This window comes from Clavelina lepadiformis, chromosome 4 (genome assembly GCF_947623445.1).
Source record: "Clavelina lepadiformis chromosome 4, kaClaLepa1.1, whole genome shotgun sequence".
Classification (NCBI taxonomy): domain Eukaryota; kingdom Metazoa; phylum Chordata; class Ascidiacea; order Aplousobranchia; family Clavelinidae; genus Clavelina; species Clavelina lepadiformis.
The window spans coordinates 22799949-22820325 of record NC_135243.1 but is presented as its reverse complement, the minus strand read 5'-3'; the positions used below and the strand labels follow the sequence as shown (position 1 = coordinate 22820325).

Here is a 20377-nt window from a genome sequence, read left to right as displayed (position 1 = left end):
CCTTAATGACGTTCAGATAAATTACTTTGCTTGAACTGGTGTACCACATATACATATACTGTTGTAATGTTTGCAATCTTTCCTTTACCTTTTTATTTCTCTAACTTGTTACGACTGCACAATGTAACAAAGGTAAGCTTTGCCCAAAGGTGAAAGCCTTTGTGTCTGACAATAAATAAAAATGGGAACTTTATCATTTAGTATAATGTACAGACAAAATTTAAGCAACTAAACAACATAGTCACGCCGTTTGAGGAATGAGAACTCATACCATTCAGTCAGAAGCAAATTAAGTTATCAATCTTCAATTGTACCTCGCTCATATCAAAACAATGCCAGTGTACGTGGTCTTTATGGCGAAGATGATTGTTGTGTAATACTTCACAAAAGACAATATAACAAACACATATTTTTCATAAGGGATGTGCCGAAATGAAAGTTATGCGGGCATGTGTAAACACGAATATCATGTACAGTCAGGGTTGACACCTCGTTAATAAGGACCAATTTGTTGACAAATGGTCCGAATATACTGCATCGAGTCTAGTCAAGTCAATGACCCAAGTACTTTCAATACTAGGTGAAATTTATGCATAAGGTAAAAATTCTGTAAAAATGCCGGAAAACAAAATTAAAAAGTCACTTTTTAAAACTCTTTACTTAATTTGAATCAGTTTAGAAAAAAACAGCTTTGACTTTAATTCAAGGCAGTTAAAATAGTTCAATTTAATTGGAGTCAAATCTTTCTGATTTAGGTTTAGCAGCTTATTAAAGCTAAATTAGGCCTATGATCATTAAGTAATAAAACTAAAGAAATATAAGGCTATTATAAAATAAAAACAAAACACAGGTGGTTTCGTTTTTATAAACATTATAAATCTTTTTTTTTTGCTGCTGGCGGAAGCACTAACCGGTTTTCGCTCTTTATTCTATTTGTTTGGATTTCAACGGAATTATTTGACTCGACTTTCATTTACTGGAAGATTTGGCCTGATAACAGTCAATTCTTTTAAAGACTGGGTTTGATTCAAGTCTTCAAGTCAAGTCAAGCGGTGGATGACTTAATTAACTTGTGGGTCGAGTTTGATGTCTTTGTTAAAAATCTGCCGTCGTGACAAGAAGTAAAATTTTTTATCAACAAGACTTATAACGGTATCACCTGTTTTATTCTATCTTCTCTCATTGCTTTTACGATAACCTTTGGTAAATTAATTTCCTGTAAATGTTATACAGAAGCAATTTTGTTAAACTAAAGGAGAAGTTTTCCTAGGATAGGTGAAGCCCAGATGTAAGCAATTTATTTCATACAGCCATTTTCACGTTTTTCACATCAACTGACGCTAGGTAGCGCTAAGTTATCGTGTAGGTACAGCAAATGTTGCGTTGTGTGCATTAGGCTGAAATTGAACTGATCTTTTCAACTAAAAGGGAAAAACAGACAAAAGTTTTGACGAATCCATAATTTAATAGTCATATTTTCAAATTTGAACCGTATTTTAAAGTAATGTAATGATTAAAACAACACGACTTCTCTTTTTATCAAAGAAAGCCTACTGTAGGCGTTGCGTAAGCGGTATTTGTCAAGACGTAATGTGTATTTGCAAAAGTAAGCACGTAGGCTACAGTGACTATAACTGGCGTGGTCGTTTGTCAGCCATCACTTGCAGGCATCATCTATTATTTAAAAAAGTCGCTCCTTTAAAGCAGTTCGCAAGGGATAGAAGGTATTGCGAAAACCTACATGTATGAAAGTGATGGACCTCACCCGTGATTAACCACATATATGTCAAAGCTAAGACTTGCTTTAATTCTTGCGCATAACAAAACTCTTACAACAAAACACTATAAATCAATTAAATAAAGCGATGTAAGCTAACAGAAATTGCTAAGACCTGAATGTAAAATATAACAGCTTGCTTATTAGAACGTGCGATATTTGTCTATCTACAATGCTAAAAGTAGAAAAAAATGACAAGAAATCGAGTGAAATAGATACCGAAGTTCTCCTCAAATAGTTTACGCCGAAAAAGTGCAGCAGATATCGACAGCATTCCGGAGAAGGACGATTTTTATCCGTCCTCAATCAGTCTTTTTTGTTTTCCCGTTCATATGAGGCTTGGAAGGAGAATCCTCAACCTCATCTTCCGTATCGCTGCGGTCATCCCTGTTCAGCGGACCCTTTCTGAGTTTGAAAGCCATTTTTAGAATTATAACAGCCCAGAGAACGTGCAGAACTTGCAGGCCAAGTGCGATACCGTTGCCGAGAACCCACCACGGGCAAGGGGCTATGTAGGCCGACCACGTCACAATGGCGGTATAGAGAACGTGAAATGGATAGACGTAGAGTCTTGTAAAAAGAAAGACGAGTACGAAAAAGACGAACATGCAATTTGCCATCGTTTTGTGATTCGCGTACAAGAGCAACTTGGTAATCTGAAGAAGCATGTCGGCGACACGGTGGAGCGTCATCAAGAGAGAGCCTATCCTGGTTTGGTTGGTTGCGTAAGAGAACGAGATTAGACAAATGGCGGCGATGTGGTGAATCAATTCCATCGTCCAGTCCTTGCGTTTGACATCGGTGGCTATCGTCATTAACAATGAGATGTAATAGGCGCCTTCAAGCATGTAAAGGAAGTATAGTGACAGCCAAAGCTCGTGCTTGGGGTAGCCTATCACACTTTGCTTGTTGTCCAACAGCCAAGACGACTGGGAGAGGATGCATATTCCAAACGTGAATAGAAAAGTGTGAAGAAGACATTTCCAGCTCGTTTCCGTAAACTTCAAGATGGCTACCTCAGTTTTTCGGGCAATTTTCTCGGTACGACGACGGGGAATCCCGGTCGCGTGATGTCCGTTTGCTCTGGCTTTGGGTAAATCGTTCGTTCCGTTGTGTACTTGGCACACTTTGCCGTTTGTTTCGTGTTTACCGTCAGCCGGCACGTTGTGTAACCACTTGGCAAGCGGAACAGCGATATATCGCTCGTACGGATAGCGCAGAAGGCGAAGTCCGATTCCGAATAGAGGCAAGGCGTAAAGGTCAATGGGTCTGGCGTATATAACGCCATCGTTACACCGTGTATCGTTGAAAGTATTCCCTTCAGGAAACCAAAACCAGTCGTTCCAAAACCAATTCGAGAATGCTTCCATTCTTACAGCACTTTCTTTTCACCTATTTCTGGATTTTGAAATAAAATAGGTCAGTTAGTAACATTACACCAGTCTGTTTTTCAAGATGTCCGCTTTAAGTGCTGACAGCTATACTACACACTACGCAGTAATGTTTATTCACAAGTAGTCACAGGCAGTAAAGCCCAGATTGCGTTTCTTCAAACTGAGACGCCTACCTACCTACGCTCTATTCAGTCTATTGCAAACTTAGACCAAGAATAAATACAAGCTTCTATGAATTGCCGGATGTTTTGCGTCGTTTGAATCATCCTACACGCATTTCATGACGATCGCAGCTTAACTGCACAACTGAAAAGCAGCGAAATCTGTGGTGATAAAATCGTGAGGCGTAATTCTTGAGCAATCACGGCAAGCGTCTGCATAAAACCCGACTTTTAACTGGCGAACAAGCAAGACACAAGTTTTATTGCCAGTAAATCCTATTTTATAACTTCTACTTTATCTCGTCAATAGATTTTGAACAAATTAGAGTCTAAGTAAAGTCTTCTAGTGACCACACTAACTGGTAACGGCTTAACCAACTTACTAAACAACTCAACAATAGGTATTGGGGAAACTCAACGTTCCTAATGAAACAAAACAGTTGACCCACAAAAGCCAAGTAAATATACGCCATGGTTTATTTTATTTCTAATAGCTTGGCTCCGATGACTCGTTCCATTCAACCCTTTTCTACATTGAACAATTGATTTTCTATGGGGTGACAGAGCTCATATAGAATTGTAACCGAATCCAAACTTCCTTTAAGTTGAAGTAGCTTCAAAATCTGTCCCGAGTCTTAGTTAGGCTAAAAATCTTGCAAAGCGCTTTTTCTCCAACCTGTCAATTGCAATTTGTTAACCACCCTTTCTAACCATCAAAAAGTTGAAAGAAGAAAGACAAACACTGTATATAATTTATAAGCTCAATCCAAACACATGTTTTGCAAATGGTGTTTTTAAAACGTCCTGGTTATGAACATTAAGTGCACTACAGTGTAACTGCGTACATTGCTGAGGTAAACTTATTCAATGACTAAGTGAACATCATACTAAGCCCACGTGTTCTAAGGGCGAAAGAAAAAGAAAAATCTTCCTCAAGCTTTCCAATAAAAGCATCTATAATCAAAATAACACAACGGTCAAACAACTCCAAATTGCAACGTCTGGGCATGACACTAAACATATTCAGCAGAGCGTAATAATTGACAAAAAATAAAACACTCCCTTCATGCTGGGCTCGGTAACACCAAGAAGTTTCAAAAAAGCTATTAACGCAGCCTCTCTGTATGCTCCCAGCACAAAGCGAACAACAATCCCGACCGCTTCGAACTTACTTCTTACGTCATTTCTTCAACATACGCGCTTACGTAATCGTTAAAGGAAGTCTTAGTAACAAATTTATCTCAGTCGTAAAGCAAAGAGAAGTAACTTTCCCGACAGGGCTAAACATTTCGGTCTCGCTCAAGCTGGCATTCTTTTTTGAATGCTGAGATCGTACAAGAAACATGTTGCAGATGATGCATAACTTCAAAGCATTGTTGAACGTTAACTGCATTTTTTGAATTTTTTTCGCTGGCGCAAGTATAAAAAACTAAAAATTCTGCCATATATTTGCTAAACAAATAGTACAGATAAGGAAATAACGTCATAAGGTGTTGCGATACGTTCACCACAACCTAACAATATGTAATTAAAGACTTTATCCTTTAACTAAATCACTTATAGATATAGCTTCTATATATATTCACTACACCAAGCATATGGTATATACCTGATTGTAGATTGCGTCCCACCTTTTTCTAAACCAACACTTATTTGCGCTGGACAAGCAAATTTGTCACAAGATCATCTGTTTGCTTAGAAATCAACTCAACATTGTTGGATTTAACCCGGACGGCGTATTTATGATGCAACAATAACCCTGAAATATATGTTTGAATAGATTGACGGTGTTTCATTAAGCAATGATTACATGAAGCAAAAATCTAGCGATATTTAGCACTACAAAGAGGTCAATGAAAACGGAAGTGTGATTCGTTAGACGTTCGCCTGTTGGCTGCATAACTTAAACATAATTGACAGGATAAACCCTGCATTTCTACACTCTCAAGTTTTAACACAACTTTGAAACTACTGCAGCTTAAGCTTAACACAAAGAGGGTAGATAAAGCGCGTGCCTCTAGTTTAAAGTCAACGGTCCACTGACAAAAGATTACGAAACAGAAACCCCAATCAGTGACTGAAAAAAATACGACAGTCACGTGTAAGTACAGTACTGTGGTAAGTTATGCGTTACCACGTGTTCAACCGCTTCTAGAGTGCAAAAATATATTAAACCAGCTGTCAGCTACGCGTTCAACCACTTACAGCTTGCTGGCAACAGTACAGAGAAAAACGGTTTATGAGTGACGATGAAGCGCTGTGTTCCCTACTTAGATAGAAATCGAATAAACATTACTTCGAACAATAGCATTCTGATAGCTCGCGTACAATGATGACGGGCGATTCATGTATTTCTTGTCACGTGGTGTAGGTTTAGTTTAATTGGGTTTATCGATTTCTTGGCGGTGGAAAAAAGGTTTTCAGAAGCTCCTGCATTTTTACGGTTACCTCATTTGTGCTAAAAGTCACGCTATACTGACACGTTTTGACTTTTGAAGTGGTTTTGTGCTATCTGGTGGTTTCTTATCTGAAACCCTATTACCGCGAATGACCGGTGGTGCGTATTAAACAAGTATCGATACTTGTTATTAGAAGAGTTGGCAAACAGTGAGCAACGCCCCAAGTTCGCCAGCAAATTTTCAAACTTATAGCGTTATTACTTATTAGTGATTTATTACATTGAAAACTTTTAATCTGTTACAACGAGACTACAGCTGTTTCGCCTTTTTGTCTACGATCCTTATTGGTGTAACATAACCCCAGTGTGCATGGAAAACTTCATTCAAAACCCCATCATTTCGTCTCTTTGCACTGTTTTCATCTATTCTAGTTTCCCTTCAGTTAGCCGTCTTTCTACTACGTGAAACAGCTTAGCTATGACAGCTTAAAGACCGGAAAGACTCCTATGATGCATTGGACCATAGAATCGAACCATGAAGGACAAGCCTCGAGAAATAAAAATCTAAAGACATCAGTTTCGGGAACAAGCCTCGGTTTTGGGTCACCTCATGTATGCGCGATGTCTTTAAATGGCAATCATACGTATCCTTTCTTGATAATACGCTAACCACATACACTTTATGTATATGAAGGGTATATGACTGCTGGTATTGCTTCTCTTTCATTATGTCAGTTCATCTTTCCTCTAAAAAGTTTACGCTAAGATTCTCCATGCACCATTCCTGTTTTACCGATACCAAAACAACAATGATCCCCCATATAGCCTCAAGTACTCTAATCCGAGTGAATGCTTTGCCAGCTAATATACCACAGACACAAGTACTTCTTAGCCCTGGCCTAGTTACTTCAACAAAAAACACTGATGTCCAGTTCAAACAAGAATCAATTGAAAACGATTATGCCTTAATAATTGTGATTGTTATCTGTAATTAAAATAACAAAAATACCCAGATTCATTTCGCCATTTAAACAACGCGTATTCGTTAGATTTTGACCATCAGGCATAATCGGATAACCATCATACAAACCAGCAATAACGGGGCGAAAATTTGATCACTTTCAAGGTATAGTCTACCTTGGAATATCAGCCATGATGTATTAATTATTAATATTAATTGGAACTCACGTCTGCTATCAATAAGGAAATTTGACTCATTGCATTGAGCACGCTTTTGTAGTCGCAAACTTTTACGTTGAGGGGCAAAAACAAAAAAAACACTTCAGATTCTTGTGTCCTGTGGTACCAGCACATTTTGTTGTCGTCGTTGATTGTAAATGTTGACGAAGAATAACCAATCGCTAACTCAGCGTTAAAAGTAGCCAGCAAGCAAGAATGGTTCCAAACTGAGTCACTTTTTTAACAACTGTTCACGCCGTGTAAATACTTTTCTGTCATTTTGAAACCTGCTTGTTTGTTCATCAGCTGCAAATGAAGACAAAGTCCACGCGCTTAGTAATCAATAAACAAGTTGGTACCAAATGTGTCAACGTTTTCAAAACCAATGTATGCCTTTGACTGTGATTTCTGCAGTGACCTTTCATCTTATTGGCGTAGGCAAAAGAACGATAAAAATAACGAGTACTTCCATTATCCGTTTTAAAGTTTGTTTCGGTTAACTTACAGCCTATGCCTACGTGTAGCTCATGACAAATGTAGCAATTACTTTGCTTGGAAAAACTTGTTTTGATTCAAATTTAAAATAAATCGAAGTAAAATTTTGTTTCCTTTTTACAAATAGTGTCTACATAAATCATCCATTACGTTAACCCTTTTATTTTTTATAAAACATTTTGGTTTTACTCCAGAATGGGTTAAAATTAACTCTCGACAAAGGGAAATAACCTGACCGGTTTCGTTTGAATTGCTCTTGTTGTGAAAGTTCGTTAGTTTCAGTGCTTGAAACTTATAAGTTAGATTTGTTGTTTTTTTAGTGATTATTCTACTGAACTCGTTTAATCTGGTTGATTCTCATTGAATATTTTGTTATGGATCCGAGCATCTGGGATTGTCTGGAAAAGAATAGCGGAGAAGGAATCCTTTTAACATCGTGTGGCTCTGAGCTTCAGGAATTGATGAGACAAATTGATATAATGGTAAAGTTCTTACCATCTTAGAAATAGCGATAAACAAAATTTTTACTATGGTAAAATAATTAAAATTGTTTATTTGTAAGGTTTTAGTGTTTTAAAAGTTTCTGTTTTTACTAGTTCTTTCACTCAATGATTTAATCATGGCAAGTTTTATATCAAGTCATTTTAGAAATAGGCTAAATAGCGACAATTAAAGTTTTAAATGGAGTAAATTCATTTAACCTGTGCATTCGTAAATTTCTAGTATTGAAAAATTTTTTGTTTTCATTAAATCAATGTTGCCTTTGATTAGGTTCGAAATAAGAAGACGGAGTGGGAGACTGAATTGGCAACCACACAGGATTGTTTGGCTTTGAGAGAACAAGAGCTCGCACATTCACGGTATTTTATGTTACGGAAACCTGATAGATCAAAATGTGGGACATGAGACTTGTTAAAAAGCACGTAAAAGTTGTTCACATTCACGCCAATTTATAATGAACAAAGTTAGGCTATAGTGCTTGCTGTTATGCCAAAATCTTTGTCTCCACAAAAGCTCTCTCTGTATATGTAAATTGTGTTTATATGCAATTTTTTTCTACCATACTTTTTAGTGAAGCTTATTAATAATACATCGCTTCATGAAGTTGTGTTTTTTATGTCATTTCTGTATATGTGAAATTCTCTTCAAAAAAATTAAGAATAAAGGTTGTAGCTTGTCATGTCTTTGATTTTATTTTGTCTTCTTTGTAGTGCTTTGCTTGACCAGAAACATCATGAAATTGGCGTCTTAAAACATCAAATAGAGGGATATGAGTCTGGACAAAAGGGAGTTATAAAAGAATACGAAGCGCAGTTAAATCGAGTGAAAAATCAATTCAAGAATTTAAGAGTAAATGTTTCCTGAAATCACTTCCTACTGGGCAATTTTTTGTTATATTTCCGCTTGTAATCAAGAAATAGATTAATTATTATTTTTCGTTAAAAATTTATATGCATTTCTAGTATGTTGGTTCATATTTGTTCTACCGGTATTTCATACACTTCATCATTGTGTTCAACTTTGAAAGTTAATAACATTTCTTTGCTGCAGGATTCCCATGAAAAGATGCAGCGACAGAAAACGAAGCGCAATCAAGCAAGTGCAGACAAGGAGAAAGAACTCCTGGAAGAAGTCGATCATTTGAAAGCTGAACTTAAAGAAAAAAGGGCGATTGCGATTGAACACGACAAGGAAAGCAGTGAATGGGATATCAGGTGATTTTTAGTCTTTGTTTGTGCTAAATAGGTTAGTAAAAAATAATGTTTTTATTAATTTGCCAAAGAGTTTGTCTGAAACGCTTGACTTCATTCAAAAACTTAATGCGTAGAAAACTAACTTTCAGTCTCGTTTTAATTAATCTTTAAAAGAATGTGTTTCATTTCTTTTACAAAGGGCTTTGTAACTCCATGAAACGATAGTTGGTCTGTGATTGGTTGTGCTCATTGACTTGTGACAAGACCACAATATTAAGATCTTATGACTCTTTTTTGCCAAGACTTCTATAATGTCTTATGACTCTTATGATGTTTATGATGTATTATATTATTATGATGATCTTCTTATTATTATTATCTTATTATACTCTTATTATGATGATGATATCTTCTCATGACTATGATTACAATGTGCAAATTTCTGTTATATTACATATTTCGAAAGTTGTCATTAATAAGATGTAGTCGCTACATCTCAATTAATTCATTTGTGATTCATTTTCAGAAAACGGGCCTTACAGCATCAGATAGAATGCCTGGAGACGCAAAAACGAGCATTAGCCGCAAACTACGAAAGGGTTCAACACCAGCTCTCGGTCAGCCAATCACGTCTTAAACGAAGCAACCGGATGGTGGAGGAAGTCGAAGGGACGAGTCAGTCATTGCTCAAGAAGCTCGAAGAAGAACTCGCTCATGACAAGGAGTTGATTCAGAGGCAGGAGAGTTTAATCGTTGAGCTTCAGAGCAAAATTCGAGATCTTAACAACGCGAGACATGCAGCGACAGGAGAGAAGTATCGCTTCCAGGAGCAGTCGGACAAAGCAAATTGCAGGGTAATTTGAAATAATTCATGCACTTATTAACCACTTTAGTTTAATGGCGTATCATTAAGTTATGATATTGGTAACATTTTCCAAGCAGGTCTGTAAAATCTGGTTGAAGGATGCATTAATATCCATGATACTATCACCCATAATTTCTTCTTGACTCACTTCTTGAACACAGTCAGATGTCTTGTCACGTCTGTGTACTTGCCTGCATCACTCTTTATTATAGACCATAGCCATGTTTCTTAACTCAGAATTGTTTGTAGAACAGTTTGACACATTGACCACAGCCCAATAAATAATAATTATTTGTATCATCTATATGTATACCATACTGTTTAACTACTATAATAGCTGTGGTTATTTTTACTCGATAGCCTTCAGCACGATCGCTTGTGCCAATACATCATTTGAGCTATTTTTCAATTTTTGGTTTTCAGTCAAAAGTCCTAGAGGAGGAAGTTCAGAAATTTCAAGCGGCTCTTTCTGCTCGAGAGTCGGCAATAAGAGGTTCGGAACACGAGATTGCTGATCTTAAGATTAAGGTCGAGGAGTTGAAGTCATCCGTGCAGATGAAAGAGAAAATCATTGAAGCGATGCAGGTAACTCAGTCACTTAAGACAATCTACTTTGTTAATGCTGAATTTTAATAACTTAAATAATTTTAACTCTGTGTTAAGTCACAAAGTATATGAATTTATTTCCTTATGGCTTATGTATCCTTCTTATTGCAAAATAAGTAATATGTGTTCCTCATCCTCCTTCTCATCATGAGTAAGTAATCCTCATCCTCTGTGTCATGTAAATAAATAAAATTAAAAAATTTAGAATGAAATTTCATTTCATCAAACAACTTTTTCATTTTTCGTGACTCTTCCACGATCTGAGTATCATTTCAGGTCCGGTCCCCGCTGAAGAGCAAGGAGGATGAATTGCGCCAGAAGGTGGCGACGTTGGAAGCTTCCATAGCAACCATGTTGGAGACGGAGAAATATCTACGAGAGGAAGTACACACGCTTGAGGAGCAATTGAAATCAAAAAATACAGAACTGATGAGGCTGAATGAGTGCCTCGAAAAAACTGAATGTGCCAAGGTGAAGTCAATGTTATACAGTCAGTTTTCAATAAAGTCAATTTTCAATTAATGTTTATTTTGTTGTTTATTATCTTTTAAGTATTATTATTGTTTAATGTTAATTAATGTTTATCTTTTATTTTCGCTTTTAGTCTGTTATCATGTTCAATTTCTTACACAAAAACTTATCTTGTGCTTTTAAACTACTTAAAATTTGTTCACTAACATTACGAAGCTAGTTATTACTTACACATTTGCTTTATTACAATATCACGAACAACTTCAAAAAAAATTTACTAAGCACTTCATTCATCCACCCTTCATTGTCAAGTGCATCATAAGTGATGCACAAGTTATGAAGCATCTGACATGTTATAAGTCTTATAACACAGGTGACAGTCGTGAACGATGAGATTAGAAGACTCAGAGTGAAGCTGGAAGACATGGAGGCGTCACACTCTGCCCAGTTGTGTGGGATGAAGGTGCTGGTTTACTTCATTCACATTCTTAACATAAAGCAATGGTTACTAGACTGAGGTCCACTTACCGCTGCGAGTCTGCAAAGGCGTCACACGGTGTCCGCGAGTTATACTTTGTTTCCTCATTTGAAGTTGGGGGTCTGTAAGAAAGGGATTATTGTAGTTTGGGGTCCGCAAGTAGGAAAAGGATGGGAACCATTAACATAAAGGAACTGATTTATGTTATAGGAGTGACCAATGCCATGCCTTTGATCATCTTCGAGGTTTCAGTCAATTACTGGTTGTTAGTGAAGGGTTATGATTGATTAGTCAATTAGTTATTAGTTATTACCTACCACTCCCCACCACTTAACTAGTTATTCTTACGCACACTACTTTGAAATATGAACATACTGGAAACATTTTCTTGACACAAAAAACAGTAACAGTAACAGCCAAGACCTCAAAAGCAGAAGTGATACATTTTATTGAGTATTATCCAGAATTATTTAAATTTTACCTTGCATCTTGTTAAAGCAGCTAGTGTTCCATTCATTACATTGAGGTTGAATATTGCAAGTAAATAACAACTAATAATAACCAATTCGTAATAACTGCCGGCACCTTAGCTAATTAACGACCGGTTGCATTTAAATATTTAAGGCTGAGGTCACCAATTTAACGTCTCATCTTCACGGACGAGATGCAAACATCACGCGATTGACAGAAACCTGTGCCGAGATGGAGAAACAACTTCGCGACGAAGCTCAGCGAAGAGATAAACTCGACGCTGAACTGCAAACAGCAGCTGCACATCTGCACGCGTTACGTCAGCAACGCAATGGCCAGGAAGAGGATCTCCCTGATCGAAGAAGCACAGAACGGTGCGAAGATTTAAGTCCGCTAGATATACTTTAATTTCTCATAAACAGCCTGTTAAGTAGCAATGGGGTCAGGTCAAGTTGGGGTCAGCGACAAAGGAATTATTGCAGTTAAGAATATGCAAGTAGAAAAACTGGATCATGCACTTGTATTTGTTACATTTTGGCAGTTAATTTAATTGATTTTTACTATATGACGTCTTTTTTTAGATCCTTGACTGAGGCGGAGACTCAGTTGACCAGTTTGCGACAAAATTATGGCAAAGCTGTTGTAAGACTGGAAGATGAAAACCAACAACTGAAAACGCAGGCAAGATATTCACACGATTTAACTCATTTGAAACAAAGCGTATTTTGAGTTGATTGAACACAAAACCAAGTAAAATTTCTTTACATCATGTTCGGAGATGTAAGAAGAGGAAGAGAGAAGAAGAAGTCACATGAAGACCTTTTCTGACTTAACTGTGACTTTTTTAATCCTCAGGTGTCCGGGTTAAAGAACCAGCTCTTGGTAAAAGATAAAGTTGGAGAGGAGCAATACAGTGTCGCCGTACAACAGACACGAGAGGTCATCAATGAAATGAAGCAGAAAGAGGATGATCGAATCTCTGAGGTCTGCCTGGCTTATGAGAGCCGCATCGCAGCGTTGGAGGCTCACATCCACGAAATGCAACATCAGGATCGTCCTCCTCCTCTGTTGCCATCGAGCAACAGCGTCGTCCTCTGTTCGGCGAGTAGCGATGCAGGGACGATGACTCCTCCTACATCCAAATCCGATGATACTCCGAGTACAGAGAGGCGTGTGCGGACTCCGACTCCAACTAAAGAGTTTCTGGCATCCATCGGAATCGATCCGACATCAGTAAACAGCTCCGCTGTGTCTTTTCCCGCGTCGGTTGCAGGAAGCATGGATGAGAGGCAGCTCCGAGCTTTCCTTGGGATCACAGATGAAGGGTTTGATGAGGGGAGGATGCCAACCATTGAGGATTTTGCATCCGAGGAAGAAAAACGTGTCCAGCAGCTGGAATCAAAGATAGAAGAGCACATCGGGAACATGGCAAAGGCCATGGATCAAGCAATGGAGAAATACTTCAAGAAATCTTGAACCAAAATTGTTTGTAAGATCACTAACCTTCGACTTTCGTTCCCTGATTTCTTGAGTCTTTGTTGCCGTAATCGCTTTGCTACTACCTTGGTTTGTGGTGTGATGACGCAAATATCATGTTCTTTATGATGGATATAAGTCAAGTTCCAGGTCAACTATTGCAACTAATGCGCTAAGTGTACAGCGCTTTACCATTCGTTTACTCCTATATAGCTGCTTAGCTGATGTGTCTAATTTACCCGGTGGAGTTCACTTTTTCTTTTTCATATTGATGTTTTTGCCGCTTTATTAAAGTTTGTGTGACAATTTTTTTGAATGTTTTTGTAAAATAATCATAAAAATACATTTTTTTCTCAGTTGTTACAATCATGCGCTGTCCGAAAACTGCAATGCTATGTATTTATGGCCGGTCATCATTCAATTAACTTGGTATTAAGTTAACCACACAAACGCGAATGTTGTTGTTTGCAGTGAACTTGTTCTGCGAAATGTTAACAAAATGGCAACTAAATGCTAAATAACTTTTATTTTGTTCTTGACTTTCATCGATTCAACATTATAGGATTCTATTTTGTTTAAATGATCAAACGCAAAACAATGACAAAATTAAAGAAACATTTCCAAGTGCACTAAAGGATACCGCGGTTAATCATTTACAAAGCGCTCGGGAACAAACTAACACATTTCAAGCAGCCCCAAGACGTTAACACAGACTTTCTTGGCAGTGAAACAACGGTCCGCCATGTTGCTTTGCTTGTTGAAGAGATTCGCGTTCCCTCCGACTTTGAACTGAACAACTTTTGCCTCCCCGGGTTCGGCATCGACCGAATCGAACATAACCTGTTCGCCGGACTGTCCGGTCAACGAACTAAACACAAATGATCCGCTAACCGGTAAGTTCGGAAAGAGATCTCTGAGGTTAATTCTGGTTTGATTGTTGAGGTCAAAGTTAATGAGCACGAGTTTGGATTCTGTTCCTGGCATTTCGCGCACAAATCTGCAAAATAGATTGTTTTTGCTGGAGAGCTTTGATATTGTAGTCTTGGCCAGGCAAATAATACAGAAACCTGGATGCACTCAACAAGCCACATCGGCAATACCGGTTTACCTTGAACTAAACTTACAGTAAAGCCACTTGTAGACCATATTGTATGACACTCTAATCAAGATCATTTTTCGCTTACGCAATCATTTGGTCGGTGGCGTAAAGCATGCAAAGAGTTCCCCTCACAAACGTGACGTCGGATCTCAATTGGATAAGATACTTGTAAAGATTCAGCATGGAAGTCTGGTCGTTGGCGTTGCTTAAGTCCTGAAACAAGGAAAATCTCTTTTCAACTTCTTTTGCTATTTGTGTGAAATTTTTCTTTTGTGTCTTTCAGAAGCAGATATGTAAATTACGTGGAAAGTTATTTGCGCAAGTAAGTTATTTAACTATTTTGTTGTGATACTTTTATGTATAACAATAACGTATATAATAACGTAATAACCTGAGAACGTAATAACGTAACAACGTATATAACGTATAACAGCACGCAATCTTCCTGTAAACGTTCACTTCAAAATCTCTACATTTGTTACACATCACTCACTTTTACATTTAGACCAGCAGTCTCGTACGTGTCGCTCACGTCTAACCATGGGGTGCAGTTGGAACAGAAACCAGCGTTTACTTCGGCCGACCACTGCATTGGGGTACGCTCCGGGTTTCGAAAGTCCTGTTCGAAAAACAAGTCATATGTGTTAGCAAAAATTGGGCTGTGTGTTGTAGATAGGTTTGGAAACATGTAGGTTCAATTCTATTGTATTGGGCCTAGTAAACAGTAACTGCTGATGCTCTATAGTTAGTTAACACCTTATTCTTGGTTATAGGCTATTTATAACAAAGTAAGCCGTGACATGTGCATAGGTCTAGGATCTTTAGGTTGTTTCATACTAAGTTTAAATAGACACCTCAAAACGTTTCAGTTTGTTTTGAGAATATTGTACGAGATAGTTGCATTCGCTGAAACGTCCAACTGTTAAGCGACATTAATTTGTTCACGATAGACCGAGTCTAGCATGGCATGACATGACTTTCTAAACTCGGCGATAATTCTTCACCGCTCGAGCGACTAATGTCTAATGGTAATAAAGCATAATGGACTTCTTACTTAGGCTAATAAACGGGCAAAAAGTTAGACAATATCACCATCATAAACCGTAAATGTTGAGCAACTTTATGGCAATTTTTGGTAAAATCACTTACACTGTCAGACACGTTTGGATTGTTCATCATTCCTATCTCTTCACCGTAGTAAATTCCAGGTGTTCCGGATAGGGTTAGGGTTAAAACAGCTGCTAGCTTTGCTTTTTGCTCGCCCAATCGTGTGACAACGCGCGAGTTGTCGTGATTGCCTATCTAAAAGTATTAAAATAGCCTAAATAAAAAGTACTGAAATTACATCACATCTATGGTTTTAATCCTTTCAACCGTTTTGCTAAAATTGTCAAACCTTGTCATATTCTAATCAACCTTGTATAAGTCAGTTCAACTTTTATCAATTGTCAGTTCAAAATTCGCTAACTGAAAGAGTAACTTATGTGAAATAATATAAAAAATTCTTTTATATTACAGTAGATTATTTATACAATAGACTATTGCAACTTGTATCATCCACCATTTTAAAATTGTACAAGTTTTGATAAAAGTTGCACACTGAGTCATTTCTTTATGTACAAAAAAGTTTTTCTCACGCAATTGCCCAGCCGCCTAATTAAACTCACCACCCAGTTAGGCCATCTACCACTTGGCATATTTCTCATCCAAGATAGAACCGTTGACTCAACCGAGGTCCCAGTCCACTGCGATCCACTCCCAAGATCGATGAATAGAAAGTTCATGGCGAGGTCAGCTTCCTGCACGATTTCAGTCCCGTAATACCGGGTCACCACGTCAACGTCATCGTACACTTCCGTTTCCATGAACCTTACAAAGAGGGTAATTTTGGGTTAGTGTAAAAATCTTTTAAGACCCAAAAACAGAGGCTAAGCAAAAAAGTTCTGAGACTTTTATTCTTGGTAATGTCGCTTTAGTGCAGTTTTAATGTTTGAAAGCTGACTACTTCTGTCGAACATTTCAAGCGCTAGGTTACAGCAAGAATATTTTATGTCGAGTATTTAATAGCAGTGGTACCGCACTTCACTTTTTGCGCGTTGTTTGAAAGTGTTTAGGCCTAATTCAATACTTGATCAATGAGAGGAAATTATTTTAGAATTATTGCCCCACACGGCGTACCTGTAAACACCAGGTTCGGAGCTGCCTTTTTTCAGCAACACCTTCCAGTCGGCCACTATATCGTGTATCCCCATTTGGTTCTCGGTGTAATCTGGGTAAACGTTTTCGTACGACAACTACGAAAAAACACATTATGACGTCAAATCAGAGATGCGTCGTCAATAGGAATAACGTAAGGTAGCTTACAGGTTTAGTTGGATCCACAACTGGGTTGTCTCGCAGGTGAGTGGCTTCCAGCATAAAGCCCACGGCGTCACATCGGAAGCCATCTACTCCCAAATCGACCCAATAGCTGAAGATATCCTGGTGAGTTGAATACAGAAGAAAGGGTCAAAATATGCGAAATTTTGTCAAAGGAACAAGTCTTGTTGCCTCTATTATGAGAAAATCAGTAAATGTCGTAATGCGTTGCGTAGTTACTTTTACTATCTTTCCAAGATTACAACGCATTGATGTTTGCGTAATTATGCTAACGTGAAGCTAGAATGTTACCACGATTGACTTGCATCGTCGTTAGAGTTCATACTTAATGACGTCAATATGGGCTTTAACTTGTTACTATTGTTGCAGTAAACTTATCAACGCAATGCGAGCTTTGGCAAAAATTTTGAACTGAGTAATGTACATTTAAACAACCACAAGTAATTGAAACTTACTTTAAGCTCTTGTTGGACGGCTGGATTTCTCAAGTTCAAATCCGGTTGTTCCTTGTAGAAGGCGTGATAATAAAACTGCTGTCTATTTTCGTTCCATTCCCAAGCGCTGGTTTCAACGTCAGAGAAGACGCTTTGCTTGAAAAATTTACAACACAAACATCAGAAAAAGGAAAAAGTTGATGTATTTGAACGACCTATAATTTATACCTATGTCATAAGTTAGTGTGCATAGCTGGGCATTATATGTCATTGAAGACTATGATTTAACTATATGAATTCCAGTTTAGGTTTGCAGGCTATGTCAAATCTGTAAACTTTCTTTAAGCTTGACGATATGCTTTGAATCTGCTTACCCAGTTGTTAGGTGTTCCAGCGCTTGTTCCGTTCGTACTATTCACCCAGATATAATAATCTTTAAAAGTTTCATGATCCGGATGGTTGGGGTTGGAGCTAGCGTTAAACCATTGATGTTGATCGCTTGAATGATTCGGAACAAAATCCATTATAATCTTCATCCCTATGGTTGAATGTTAAGGACCAGGTTTTATGCTCCGGCAGGAGTATCTTGAAAACTATTGTTGCATAGACGTTAGGCAGCCTTCGTTTTACATTATAGGCTACGTTACAGGTGAAACTTAACTTCTTTAATTTTGTATACTACCTCGGTTATGCATTTCATTAATGAGATCTTCCATGTCTTGGAGTGTGCCAAAAAGAGGATCAATATCCCTGTAATCTTCTACGTCATATCCGTTGTCTTTCTGAGGAGATTTGTAAACCGGGTTAAGCCAAATAGTGGTGACCCCCAAATTTTCAAAGTAATCCAGTTTCTCTTGGATTCCTAAAAAAACAGTTAGCAGTTGTAGCCTAATGCATGCACTTTTCTGTTGACAAAATTCGTATGTAGGCTTCCATAAAACCAATTGTGCTGGATGGACGCGGTCGCTTTACGGGCTCACGCAAAGATAAGTTAAATTAAATAAAGAAAGTATATAATAATATAACTGCTGATAATATGTAATAAATAATAATAATATAATTGCTTGATAACAAAAACTCAAATTTTTGTACGATAAAACATACTAAAGTTGATATTTGCTACAAACGAAAGTTATCAGAAATAGAAGAGGTCAACCTTTAAGATCTCCAGTGCCATCGTTGTCAGAGTCCCTAAAGGACTTAGGGTAGACCTGGTAGATAGGACTGGTCTGCCAGTAATACTGGCAAGCCGGTGAGACAGCGATCAGTGCGATGACCATTGAGAAGAGAATGAGTATGGTCAAGATAACTGCTCCTGTTAGAATATTCCTGGCCCACACAAAATGTCTGCGCCTCGAGTAATGCAGTAAAATCTCTTTTGGCATTCCTATGATTGAAGTGAATATTAAATTGGTGCTACCATAGACGCATCAGTATTAATCGAAATATACTAATACCACTACTTATTTCCATATGTTTGTTTTTGTGGTCAAAAATCAAATAATTAGGGCTACAACATATAATTAATTTATATCAATTTCATCTGTCGCGCTGTAATGTTCATAATAGAATCGCAATGAACAAATTGCCGAGAAGAAGTTTGTTCCTTATCTATTTCAGACTAATAAAAGCAAAAAAACTACAAATATTACCCAACAATGACTTCTAGATAAAATATCTCATTCTTAACACGTAGCAAGGAGAAGAGTTGACTCAAACGAAGAAGTTGTGACAAAATATTGACAGATTTTGGACTAAAAACGGGTAATAACGACATTTTTACCTGCATAAGGCTTCGGAATCTGGGAGGAGCCAACGCTCGATTCCACATCAACTTTCTCGAATCCCAACTGAACTTCTTCGTACGGATCGTCATCGACTGTCGTGGAAAATGACGTAACCGGTACGTCATTCTCGTACGCTCTGTTTTCAGCGGACATCTTGGATTTTGGACAATTTATGAAAGCTATTTCAAAACTCGAACGTTGAACTTCTGAAACAACGACAGCTTCGTTATGGCTTACTGTTCTGCGTTTGACAAGACTTGATAAAGAAATTTCCATATGAGGCTCGTAGAGAAACATTATGAACGTATGTAGCTTATATAAGACATATAAACATTTTTGCGCCTTGTTGCAACTTGCAACACCATTTGTAAAATGATTTCGCCACTTTCATAAGCTGGCAAGGTTTTGAAAATAGCACATTTTTAACCAAACTAAGTTTTGAAATGAAACGTAAACTGTAACAACAAGCCTCGCGACATATAAGCTACTTTTCTTGAAAAAATATTTTATCAAGGTTAGTATTCTTAATCGCTTGCATATACTTAGCATCACCTGCTAAATTGTATCTGAAATCAAAAAAGTGTAAAATATTTTTGATCTTTCCAGACAAACAACAACTTTGTTGGATGGCGTTTGCTAACTAATCGACGAAAGATTTACGACCTTACGGTACCGATCAACACAAGAGTTGGCTACTCTGTTAACCATTAACTTAAAATGGGCTGTAGCTTTCACGGAGTTTTTTGTTTGTGCGACTTCGAACGAGTTTGAAGTGCTCCTGTACCTACAAACACGGCGAATTTTGCTCCATTGTTGAAGCTAATTTGCCGTAAATCGTTTTGTCCAAATTGTCCACTATATTGAAAGTAGGCTTTGCACCACTTTCGTGACATAATAAGCTTTTCAGTTTAAATGCTTTTAATTTAAACTTTTAATTTACTTTAAATGCTCCAACGGTTTCAAAACTGGGTTTTGCGAGGCAGATACAAATATCGTGGCAATCATGTGTTGGTAAAAATTACAATAACCTAACTATCTAGTTTTGTGTCAATTCTATTAATACAACTTATGTCTTGTAAATTTCTTAAATTTGTATCACAGCGCACAGTTATTAGCGTATCGTAAGTTCAGTTTATCTGCTAAGAATGTTATCGCTATAGTTCTCAAAGTTTCATGAATTCATGGAAGTTTTAATAATCATGACCGGTTTCAT

General features: G+C 37.6%; 3 protein-coding genes across 3 annotated transcripts; 1 reads left to right on the top strand and 2 right to left on the bottom strand.

Annotated features, from left to right (window-relative positions):
* Positions 1 to 1786: 1786 nt before the first annotated feature.
* LOC143452906 (ceramide synthase 4-like) lies at positions 1787 to 5091 on the bottom strand. The gene is made up of 2 exons (XM_076954046.1): positions 4942 to 5091; positions 1787 to 3175 (listed from the first exon to the last, which is right to left on the bottom strand). The coding sequence occupies exon 2, from the start codon at positions 3145 to 3147 to the stop codon at positions 2080 to 2082; it is 1068 nt and encodes a 355-aa protein (XP_076810161.1). The 5' UTR covers positions 3148 to 3175; positions 4942 to 5091; the 3' UTR covers positions 1787 to 2079.
* A 2603-nt stretch (positions 5092 to 7694) lies between these two features.
* LOC143452602 (centrosomal protein of 63 kDa-like) lies at positions 7695 to 13984 on the top strand. Its single transcript, XM_076953634.1, has 11 exons — positions 7695 to 7886; positions 8176 to 8264; positions 8616 to 8754; positions 8956 to 9119; positions 9625 to 9952; positions 10387 to 10548; positions 10846 to 11040; positions 11414 to 11503; positions 12143 to 12363; positions 12571 to 12670; positions 12845 to 13984. Exons 1-11 carry the CDS (start codon positions 7779 to 7781, stop codon positions 13463 to 13465), a joined length of 2217 nt encoding a protein of 738 aa, XP_076809749.1. The 5' UTR covers positions 7695 to 7778; the 3' UTR covers positions 13466 to 13984.
* On the bottom strand, positions 13973 to 19386 carry LOC143452603 (amino acid transporter heavy chain SLC3A1-like). The gene is made up of 12 exons (XM_076953635.1): positions 19161 to 19386; positions 18534 to 18764; positions 18060 to 18239; positions 17752 to 17915; positions 17399 to 17533; positions 16929 to 17045; positions 16743 to 16858; positions 16232 to 16433; positions 15714 to 15866; positions 15058 to 15183; positions 14650 to 14777; positions 13973 to 14462 (listed from the first exon to the last, which is right to left on the bottom strand). Exons 1-12 carry the CDS (start codon positions 19315 to 19317, stop codon positions 14141 to 14143), a joined length of 2031 nt encoding a protein of 676 aa, XP_076809750.1. The 5' UTR covers positions 19318 to 19386; the 3' UTR covers positions 13973 to 14140.
* Between the last annotated feature and the right edge of the window lie 991 nt (positions 19387 to 20377).